This window comes from Mastigoproctus giganteus, chromosome 4, assembly GCF_048544385.1.
Source record: "Mastigoproctus giganteus isolate SK-2022 chromosome 4, ASM4854438v1, whole genome shotgun sequence".
NCBI classification, from domain to species: Eukaryota; Metazoa; Arthropoda; class Arachnida; order Uropygi; family Thelyphonidae; genus Mastigoproctus; species Mastigoproctus giganteus.
Genome location: NC_143578.1, coordinates 83,906,360 through 83,918,687, shown reverse-complemented (window position 1 = coordinate 83,918,687; position 12,328 = coordinate 83,906,360). Strand labels below are relative to the sequence as shown.

Genomic DNA, 12,328 nt, shown 5'->3' with positions numbered 1-12,328 from the left:
ATTTGGTTGATGCTGTCTAGATTTCTTTCATGCATCATTTGCCACTACTAATACTAATAGCAAAATCATTTAGCTCCTGGTTATAACTTGTACTTTTGGTGATCCCATCCTTAAAAACTTCATGTATGAATGTAAATATAAGATAATTATTTAGTTTGTCAGCAACTTGAACAGGACTATTGATAGTAACAGCATGCATATCCTGTTGGCAGTGTTATTCGTCCCTATCCTTCTAACTTTAACATACATATCACAGAATTCTCTGCTGCTACTGTTCTTTGTTGTACTCTTGGCTGAGAACTTCTTATAATATGCCTTAGCTTGCCTAACCTCCTTTAGTGACCTGATTGCAGACTAGTTTCTACCTGCTGTATGATTTCATATATGCTGTTAATTTATAATCATCCCATGCATTTTTATTTTCTGCCACTAGTCTCATCAGTTCATCTAATATGTATTTAGGTCTAAACCTTTAACCATACTTGTTTGTTGGTATAAAAAGCATAGTAGTTTCTCCATTTACTTCCGTGAATGCCTGCCTTTAGAATTTGCAATTATGAAAGAAATTTAAAAGCTATCTAATACCACTCTAATTGCCATTATAAATTAAAAATCCTTTCCCCTTACCCTTGACAGTAGTTATATCTTTAAGTAACCCACATCAATATATTCTGATCACTGAATCCTAGTGGTTATTTTCTCTAGTTGCCACTCTAACATGCTGATGTAGAAAATAGTCCATTCATTAAATCCAGAAAGTGTGTGTGTGTGTGTGTGTGTGTGTGTGTGTGTGTGTGTGTGTGTGTGTGTGTGTGTGTGTGTGTGTGTGTGTGTGTGTGTGTGTGTCCCACAGTTTCTAGTGGCTATTCAGAAATTTAAAATTCCCCAATTTACTGGCCTACTTTGTTTATATAGTTGTTCATTATACTCGTCACAGTCATTAGGCTTATAACACTCATTTTTTTTTTTTTTTTTTTTTTTCACAGTACTCATGTCACACCTAACTGAATCAACATTGTACTGGCTACCCACGTCATTTGGTTGCACTGCCTTAAATTCTGTACTTTGCTTAACCAAGAGCATTAGTTCCCCCCTCCCCTCCCCTCCCCTACTACTTCAATTTAATCAAATTTATTCACTATACTTCCAGAATTAGTGCAGAACAAGTATACATGCAATTGTTTTTGCTTTTATGCAACCCACATATTTGCTTGTCCCATGATGACCCCAGCAGGCTTTATAATTTTCAATCTCTCACTTCTCATGTTGCTGTATGCCACAATAAAAGCAGTGCAAGAATCACTTTTATCTCTACTTGGGGCTGCTGCTAGTCTCTTAGTATTAACCCCCCCCCAGGCTAGCAGTTTTCCACCCACCTAATACTGCCTTGATAGTATCAAGGCAGTATTAGGCAAATATTTTTGCACCCTCTTCTATTTAAGTGTATCCCATCTCTGTAAAAACAGTTTCTGCTATTGACAAGGCTCTTCAGGGCAAATTGATTACCAGGCTCTCATCATTTATTCCTCCTGTCATGTCAGCCTAATTTCAGCCTCAAGTTTATTCCTAATTTGTGACCTTTTCTTAGCAGTGCCCCATCCTTATTTAAATCCTTATATCTTCTACTCTTAATGTCATTAGTACCAGCATATATTAGTAATGGCCATATGGTGCAAGGAAGCCTAGGACTTATGCTGCACCATCCAAAAATAATAATAATAATAATAATAAAATAAATTAAATAAATACAGGACTTAATAAAGGAAAAGGAAACAGACAATCTATCATTCTATACATTTCTCTCTAAACTATTGTAATCTGTACAGTTGACCTTTGAATTTCCCCAAACTACAACCCGTGTAGAATGCTCAGTAGATCATAGAATGGTCACCATGGGCTTTCCTTGCAACCTGTCTACAATGCTTTGAGAACTTCTATCTTACCGTATCATAACTCCCAAGTCCCTTCCTTGACAAATCTTAAAATGTCATTAGTACCAGAATGTACAATAGTGTCACCTTTTGTGCTCTTGAAAGATAACTGCTCCACCTGTGTGGTACTACACTTAAGGTGGTAGAAAATGAAAAAGACCTGGGAGTAATTGTGCAGTCAGATATGAAGTTTTCTGGGCAATGCAGACAGGCTGCCAGGGCAGGTCATGGGGTTTTGTCAATGATATATAGGAATTTTGCTATCAGGGAAAAGGTGATTGCCCCTCTGTATAAGGCAATGGTCAGGCCACGCCTTGAGTACTGCGTACAGGTGTGGAGGCCTAATTTTAGGAAGGACGTAGATTTGCTTGAGCATGTATAGAGAAGGGCAACAAAATTGGTGAGGGGAATGAAGGGATCCTCTTACCAAGAGAGGCTTAAGTTCTGCAAATTGCAGTGGCTGGAGACTAGGCACCTGCACGGTGATCTGATTGAGGTGTATAAGGCCTTGAATGGGTTGAGCATGCTGAATTCTGATGGGATCCTTCCACTTGTTCAAATTACGAACCTAAGGGGGCATAAGTTCAAATTAAGAAAGGACATATGTAGAATAGATGTGCGGAAATTTGCCTTTAGCCAGTGGGTGGTTAATTGCTGGAACAAACTTCCATCTGTCATTATGGAAGTTAGGTAGGTTGATAGTAATATGGAAGTTAGGTTGAATAAATTTAAGGAGGAACTGGACAGGCATTTGGAGGGAATGGTGTGATTTTTTTTTTTTTTTTTTTTTTTGGCTGATCCTGCATAAGCTCATACACTTGCTTTCTTGCATCACATGCCACTACTACTACCTTCATAAACTTTAGCCTCTGATCCTTTTCCATCATTTTAAACAAATTTCTGTTCCTCTGAGAACAGAACCATAAACTGCTGTTTTCCTTGGGACCAGAGATCTCTGCTGTTTAAGGATATTGCATTGTTTGTTACTCAAGCATGGCTTAAGCATTGAGCTGGGCATCTGAATGCTTGATGGGTCCCTCTGTTTTAAACATTCCAGGCCATCAGAACTTGTGCTTAACATCGACATCATCATGCACATTGCAGTGAACACACACACACACACACCTATGGCTGTATCATGCCTGATTAAAGGAGTTCTGCAAAGAGACAAACAGAACACTCTACAAAAACTTACTTGTAAGAGTACTCCCATCAACAGTTATCTCTTGAGCCAAAACATTTCCTTTGCTTTGAGCTTTTTGCTTAGCTACTGTAGTCTGAGTCATTATAATCTAAATTTATGAATTCCACACGAAACTAAGAGATACGAGTGTAATATAATATGACAGTAGTATAGTATAAAATATATCTGGATTGTTCGGTACAGTACTTCCCATGATATTTTTAGTTACATTAGATACTATATGATACAGTTAGGATAAAAGATCATGTTTGTATTGTTATGTATTTATAGTTTATGGACAATAAAACACTTTTAATGTAACTATATTCTTACAGAATTGCACTAAAGACTGTTACTAAATTATCATTCTATCAGTACAAAGCAGTGATGCAGACTACAACTTTTGTATTTTTAGCAATTTTGAAAACTAAGTAAACAACAACAGTAACTAACTTTGTCAGATGAACACAAGTATCAAGTGCACTCTTAATTTTAAACAAAATATAAAAAACAATTATTTTTAGGTGATAAAAAAGTAAATTTAGCAGTTATCAAAACATCTGTTTCTTCAGATTGTCTGCTGAATTGCCTTTCTGAAGAGCATTTTCTTATCCTTGTTTTTTTTAGCTGCTTCATGATTTTTGTGAATTTCATCAGTTAAGGGAAAATAATTATATACATTAAATTGCAAGTTATAAAATCATATAAAAGATAAAGATAAATTTATTATTGTTTAACACCAAAATTCCCATTGGTACTTTGACTTAAACTTTTTATGCAAAATATTTGTTAAAATATAGTTGATGTTTATTCCCCATTCCAAAAAAAAAAAAAAAGTGTGTTTACATAGGTTATATATTTGTTAATTGTTTGATAAGAAATAATAATAAAAGTTTTTTCCTCCTCTCTTTATAGGGAATACCAATGGATACTAGCAGTACACAATTGTTACCATCAGAGATGCCAAATTCACTTGATGAATCAGAAACTTCTGAACAGTTGCATACTGATGTACCCTCCGAAACTAATATGGATCTTGATTGTACTGGAACAGTTTCTAAATTAAATAATGGGAGTGAATTAGGTGATCATCAGAACTGTAGTGATGCTATTAGTGTAAGATGTGATTCAGTTGAGACTGATGTACAAAATGTTGACAGTGGTTCTGAAGCTGTAATTCGTGCTGAGGACAAGGAATGCTCTGATGGAACACACTGTATTGAAAAGAAAGGGTGTTCTGGTGACAAATGTTGTGGAGACAATACAGGTTGTACTGAAGGAGAATGTGCTAATGGCAGGAACTGTTCAGATGATATCTGTTTTGATGGAAAACATTGTGGTGAAGAGAGGAAAGATTGTACAGATGGAAAACACTGTGGTGAAGACAAGAAAGAATGTACAGATGGAAGGCATTGTGGTGAAGATAGGAAAGAATGTACAGATGGAAAACATTGTGGTGAAGATAGGAAAGAATGTACAGATGCAGATGGAAAACATTGTGGTGAAGAAAGGAAAGAATGTACAGATGGAAGGCATTGTGGTGAAGACAAGAAAGAATGTACAGATGGAAAGCATTGTGGTGAAGATACTGAAAAGTGTACAGATGGAAGGCATTGTGGTGAAGACAAGGAAGCATGTACAGATGAGAGATGCTGTCACACTGATAAGAAAGAAGCTAAAAATGAAAGTCATGATTGTAATGAAAAATGCATAGGTAGAAAACACTGTGAAGATACTGAAAAGTGTACAGATGGAAAGCACTGTGGTGAAAATAGTGAAAAGTGTACAGATGGAAAACACTGTGGTGAGGATACTGAAAAGTGTGCAGATGGAAAACACTGTGGTGAGGATACTGAAAAGTGTGCAGATGGAAAACACTGTGGTGAAGATACTGAAAAGTGTACAGATGGAAAACACTGTGGCGAGGATACTGAAAAGTGTACAGATGGAAAACACTGTGGCGAGGATACTGAAAAGTGTACAGATGGAAAAAACTGTGGTGAGGATACTGAAAAGTGTACAGATGGAAAAAACTGTGGTGAAGACAAGGTAGAAAATAAAGGTGGAAGACAGGATGATGAGGAAGTTGATAAAGATGGAAAACATTATGGAGATGACAAAAAATGTCCTGATGGTAAACACTGTGGTGAAGAAAAGGAGTGTACAAATGCCAAACATTGTAACGACAGTAAACAAGGCACTTCTGAAAGAGAAAGTGACGTAGGTAAAAGCACTGTCAAAGAGGTATCAGATTCTGAAAAATGTGGAGATAGGACCAGTGGTAGAAGTATTAGTAATAATAGCCAAGAAATCAATAAGCACCGTTCACTTGAAAGTACAGCTGAAAATACCGGAGATAAAAAAGATTGCGATAATAAATTACCTGAAGAAATTTTGAAAGATAAAGGTATCCTGAAGGTAGAAGGTAGGCTTTGTTATTATTTTCTTGTATTGTTAATAATTTGTTTAATTTTTTCATAATATATTTCTGTATTTTAGAAAGTTGCTTGTTATCTAATAAATTATAAAAATCTGAATAAGCAAATGTATTAAAGCCAAACAATTTATGTAAAAGAGCAAATGGATATATAATGGTTTCTTGCTTGGCAGGCTCTTTTCAGCAGTTGTCTGTCTCATAATGTGAGACATTAGTTTTCAATGTGGTTTAAATATAAGTTACTTCCTGCCCCCCCCCATAAGCATTGGATATAGGCATGAATTCTTCACTTAAAGATAAAACAATATAATATTTGGTACAAATTAATCATTAACATACTGGGGACTACATGAATCAATTATGTTGTGTTCTATTTGCATTTCCTCTCATGTAGCAAAGATGCAGAGTCATGCTGGAAAATATAGTTCTGTGTTTCCTGTAAGGGCTCTTATAATAAGTAGAAGAGTTTCCCTGAAATATTTTTGTTCTGTTGTAGTCATACTATTTTCAGAAGTGTATTCTTCCCAGTCCTTTGCTTGTTATGCCTCCTCAAACCAGGTGACTCAGTGGAAACTTCGCTGCTGATTGATGAATTCAGACTTTTAATCCACACTGGGTTTATGCCGAATGTAATGGTTCCCATCTAATATATGGAGGATCAGACTGGAATCACTGAACCAAAGATGTTCAGAGATAATAGATCCCACTGCTCAGTTCTCCATTTAGCATGATGTTAAACCCAGATTAGGCATTTTAATTTTGTCCTGTGCTGGAGTAACAACTGGTTCCACCCTGTTTTGCTCTTCCTTTTGACATTCCTTACCAAATATTTATTTTTAAGAAGCTTTAACATTGAATAACTGATTGGACCATTCTAACAGGTGGATGCTCTTTATGTTCAAGATAATGCAAAAATCATGCATTTGTTACACAGCCAGCAAATGAAAAACATTCAGCGTTATGTTATTATTATTAGCCATTTGGTTCAAGGAAGCCTGAGGCTTACGCTGCACCAGCCAAAAAAAAAAAAAAAAAAATTTCTGAATTTCCCTGAGAGAGAGAGAGAAGTAGAAGGGAATCACCAAGAAAGAGAAGAATGATGATATCCGGCTCAGGACCCTGGGTGTGCCAAGCCCATATTCACCAGATGTGAGCCCCTGGTTATAGGATAATGAAAGAGACATAATTTCACATGTATACAAAGATATTAACGAAATAATAAACTTGAAGGGGCTACTACTGTATATGTGTAAGGATTTGCCCCTTAAAAGGACAGGTTTGATCTTTTCTCCTGAAAGAATTTTGCGTATGATCTTTCTGTACAAAATGACACACACACACAGCCCTCTTTGCTTTTATTGTACAATATATATGTGTACCTTACCATTCATTGTCAGTTTATATTATACAGTTCAACCTCTATATACCGCACCTAATTGTGCCATGGATTTGGATATAACATGAGTGTGATCATGCCACCTGTGAAGGACATAAAAATTACAGTTTATGGAAAAACACTACTTACTAGACACTAGCAGAAGCAAACTCTGTACCTTGCAGAGATAGTTAATGCAGTGGTTTTGAAAGGTATGAACCATTGAGCTATTGAATTCTCTTCTGTGGCATATTCCCTCAATTAGGCATTAAATTTTTATAAATAATAGTTATCCAATTAAAATTAAATTTTTATAAAGAGTAGTTGTACTGTATAAGTTAAAATTCTCCTGCCTCACCTCAGAGACAGGAAAATGAATTGCTAATTGCACACTGGACCTTTACAGAATTAAAAACTTAATTGTTAGTTGCAAAATATCCAATTATAACTTTTTGTAAGCAGCAACATGACATTGTTTTCAAGGATAAAATCACATTTAGACTGGCAAACAGTTTGTATATTTTATTATCAGTTGCCAAATGCTAACTGACTATGGTCAGCATTCTTTGTAATTATACTGCACATCTATAAAATTTACTCCTGTTGTTGATAATTCAAAGTATTACTTCCTTTATACGGGAGGTAATAGTACTTTGGATTATCAACAATATGATAATCTGGTAATCCAGCCATATTACTCTTTTTCTATGGAAATTGATTTCTGAAAACCATAGCAAATGGTACAAATTAGGGGGGGGGATACATTTTTGCATTTTTTTTATCCATCACATGTACATCATTTAAAATTGCTTATAGTTATTAAGGTGAGTTACTTAAAAAGAAACTCTTGGTATTTTTAAATTTAAATTTAAAGTGTAGCTCATTTAATTAAGCTAGGTTAAGCAATCTTCATTCATGAGTTGTAATTCTAGTTTAATCAAATTTTTAATTGATCTTATAATTATCCTAGATGTTATTTTTGTACTTTAAAACAGTGTTTTTCAGCCTGTGTGCTATGACACATTACTGTCCCACAAGTATGCTTCAAGTGTGCCATGGAAAATGCAAATTAAAAAAAAAAATTAATAAATCCCAGTTTTGTAATAAATATTAATGCAAATGAAACATTCGTTTATTTACGCTGTGCCAATCCAAGCACCTTCCAGCTGTAAATGTGACGTTGCGTTTTGATTCCTAGTACTAGATCTGTTCACCTATACTACTAACTCAAATATTAAGTGTATTATTAAATAAACTTAACAGAAATAACTGGCCGTTTGTGAATACATGAATATAGTAGTGTGCCGCAAAACTTTAGCATCTTTAATAAAAGTGTGCTGCAGAAAGGAAAATGTTGAGAAACGCTGCTTTAAAAGGTAAACACTAAAACAGAAGCACAGAAACAAATTGGTTCTCTTGACCAAAATCATAGTATATTTTGAAGAATAATTCAGTTACGGTTTTAAATTTGTCTCTTATCTATTAAAATCTACATGACATTGAATGTAGTCAAATCTGCATAAAATCAAGGTTAATACACTGAGTATATTAGTTGTATTCAATATTCTGCAAGTGGTTTTTTTTTTTTTTTTTTAATAGCAGATAGGTGTTATTTACACAAGGTCTGACAGTACAAAAGAGAGCAGACAGGCATAATGTCAGTAAGTTTTTACCTCTTGAGCATCATTGCCAGAATCAACTTCAGCTGATAAGTACGCTGCTGCAGAGGTTGAGGGCTGTGGAGATTTAGAAAGGGTCAGCCGCACAACTTTACTAAAGAACATATTAATGGATGACTGGGTGGTGGTTTTTTTCTTTTCTTTGTAGATTTCTCTGTATCAAGCAAGCATATCATTCACTTCTCTGTTAACTTTTAAGAATCGTTCGCTGTCAGGATCTCGGCTCCTCATTTGGTTCATCTTGAGCTTCGCCAGCGCATTTTCTTCTTTCACTATCGCTGCCTGCAAGTCAATAAGTTCTTCGTTAGATAATTCCTTCTCTTCTTCCTCTATTAAATCTCCACATCTTTGGCATCAACCTCCAACTGAAATAGCTCTGCAATCTTATCTGTAACCTCTTTGTATGATTCATCTTTTTCAAACCCTTCAAAGCCTTTTACGTGCCGTGGGCATATTTTCTTCCATGCACCACTTAAACAACTTTTAGTAATTTCTGCCCAGGCCTTATTAAGTTTAAGATGGCATGGTAAATATTGTAAGATTTCCAAAAGTCTCTTAGAGTAAAATTTTTCTCACCCTGTGCTGCAGACAATGCCTGAGCAAATGTGCGTAAATAGTATGCTTTTAAATTCAAAATAACACCCTGATCCGTAGGTTGGATGAGTAAAGTCATGTTTGGCGGTAGAAATTTGACTCTCATGCTCGAATCTAGATGCGTAGTATATCCAGGAGCATTATCTAATAGAAGCAAAATCTTGAAAGGAACACCTTTACAATATTTTTTAACCTTGGGAATGAAACAGCATTTAAACCAATCCTCAACGAGAGATATTATTATCCATGCTCTCTGGTTTGATCGGAAATGCACAGGTAGGGTGTCTTTAGTGATGCCCTTAAATGCATGAGGATTTCCAGAATAGTACACAGGCACTGGTTTTAATCTGTAATCTCCTGCTACATTAGCCCCAAGCAAATGCGGCCCTATCTTTCGATGCCTTGAAGCATAGCATTGTATTTTCCTCTTTGGAAATGTATGTTTGATCCAGGATTTTTTTCCAATAAAGAGCAGTCTCGTCAACGTTAAAAATATGCTGTGTTGAATAGCCGCCTTCATCAATAATTTTTCCAAAACACCAAACAAAATTTCTTTGCAGCTGCAGAATCAGCACTGGCAACTTCACCACATACTTTAACATTGTGGAATCCTGCACAATGCTTGAACCACTCGTTGCTTGCCATGAACTTGGTTTGGGATTCACCATATTTATCCTTAATATCTTCATAGATACTTCTTGCTTTTGCTTGAATGGCCATTGGACTCAGGGGCACTCACTTCTGAATCTGATTTTCCATCCATATTATTAATAGCTATTCCATCTTCGATATAGTACCTGAACACTGTTGATCTTAGATGCGTTGATCCTTTGACATCTTTTATTCATGCACTGTCCCTTAAAATAGTATTGTTGAAGCAACGAGACCTAATTCCTTTTCAATAGATGACAAACTTTGCCCTGCTTCATACTTCTTACTCATTTTCATCTTCCTTTCTACATCAATTTTGTTTCGTTTCCTGACACTGCCAGCACTTGCACTTTCCGTTGGTCCCTTTCACTTCATCATTGTGATAGGAATGAAGAGAAGTTTCTGAAAATTTGTTTTTTATATGATTGAAGATTTCAGTGAAGGGGAACACATTTCACCATAATACCGTAACATAAAAACCCACAGAATTCCAGTTATTGGGATTATCGCAAATGCAATAAGATCAATAGTTTATAATAGATTGCACTGAGAGAAAAGCAAAGCCCAATAAACTGGAAAGTGCAAATTGTTTTTTTGGTCATGACCTCCAGAAACGTGTTTTAAAAATATCACAAAGGTGTTCAAAATTGATTCTTATAACAGGAACATATATTACCGATGAAAGTAGTGTAATTTCCATTATAAAAATGACATTTTAGAGAGTTAAATAGCTTAGTAATAGAGCAAAATTTTCAACTTCCAAGGACTTGGAATGAATTACAAAAAAATAAATAAACAATGTTATTGGTTTCACATTATGATATTTTCACAATACCTCCATTTATCCCTACAGATGCAAAATACTTTTCCTTTTTTTTTTTTTTTTTTTTTTTCACCAGCTGACAAAAACTTATGTTGAGTTGAATTTGCGTAAGTGGAGTATTACGTAAGTTGGGGAATTTCTGTATATAGATATCACATCAGCAGGACAAGTGGTAGTTTTTAATAGAGCAGATAGGTAATAAAGTTATGTGTAAAAGCACAAGGTTGGTCACTAACTGTTAGATAAAGAAGCACATGTGCTTGTTTATCTAACAGTTAGTGTTCAGATGTGATGCAAAGTCGCTGTAATCCTGTTCATTTTATAAATTAGTGTAAATTCTCTATAGCAGCAGTTCCCAACCTTTTTTTGATTTGCGAACCCTTTTCAGTATGATATTTTTATCGCGAACCCCTTTCAACACAATATTTTTAATGCGAACCACTATATTCTCTGAAATTGTATAATATTTATTAATAATGCATATTAATAAATATTATTATTAAGGAGAAGAAATCTTTATTGTACACTAAAGATACAATATGTGCCCGCCACGGCCAGGAGGCCAGGGGCTTGCCAAGGTTATGGGGTAATATAAAAACATGCATGACAAATAGATGAGAATTAAATGAAATTAAAATATATTATTTATGCTTTATAAAGCAGTTATTAATCAGTCCAAACTAGATTTCGAACAGCCTAAGAGTAGAAAACTTGCTTCTTGTCCAGGCGCCTCCGTAGCCAGGTGGGAAGGACAGCAGTGCGTAGCACACGCTTCTTGATTAGACTGGGGTTCGAGCCCGTCACCACCAAACACGGAGGATGCAGAAAGGTCAGGGAATGACCACCGCATATCCTGGAGCAATATGGTCTTATTTGCTAATGCTCCTAAAAACCAAATAACAATAACAATAGCTTCTTGTCCAGATGGTAGTGAAGCATTCATAGTCTCTTGCCAAACCCATTGGCCGCAGTTCTTGCCCAACTGTGTTCCCACCTCTGTCAAAACCAGATTGTTCTGTTGCCACATCAGCCAAAGACAAAGCTAACCTGCTAGCATGCTATTTTTTTCTAAATCATTTATTGAATCACCTCAAACCGTTTCCAGTACTGTACTGTACACTCTGTTTAATGCCTCCGGTGGTCTTCCGTCAAAAGGATGTCAGAAGGATTTTGATGAATATGATGCTAAGAAATCTCCAGGTCCTGATGGTATTTCACCACTTGTTCCCAAAACCTATGCCTCTGAACTTGCTCCTGTTCTTTACTGCCTTTTTTCACTTTCTTATTCCAGAAGTGTTTTTCCTTCTGTGTTGTTTTGTGTCATTTTGTTTCACTTGGAGTCGTCTTATTCAGAAATGCATCAAGAGGCATTTGTTTCCAAGATAATCTCTTTCCTTTATAAATTTCAATAGCATGCATAAGCATTTTTTTTAACAGAACGCACAAATTGCAACTAACACAATTTGCGTGGAGTAACAAGTTTACGAAGCTTTAAAAAAAAAAAGGAATGAAGAAAAGATTCTGAAAATTTATTTGTTTTTTTATACGATTGAAGATTTCAGTAAAGGGCAAACACATTTCACCATAAAAACCCACACAATTCCAACTATCGGTATGTTCGCAAATGCAATAACATCAAGTTTACGACCCATTTA

General features: G+C 35.5%; 1 protein-coding gene across 3 annotated transcripts in view; it reads left to right on the top strand.

Annotated features, from left to right (window-relative positions):
• The window catches only part of Hcf (Host cell factor), a 722,783-nt gene that overhangs the window by 577,043 nt on the left and 133,412 nt on the right, over positions 1 to 12,328 (top strand). For all 3 annotated transcript variants that reach the window (XM_090372788.1, XM_090372787.1, XM_090372786.1), the window contains exon 21: positions 4,030 to 5,539. In XM_090372788.1, the coding sequence (XP_090228914.1) occupies positions 4,030 to 5,539 (1,510 nt within the window). The remainder of the gene's footprint in view (positions 1 to 4,029; positions 5,540 to 12,328) is intronic.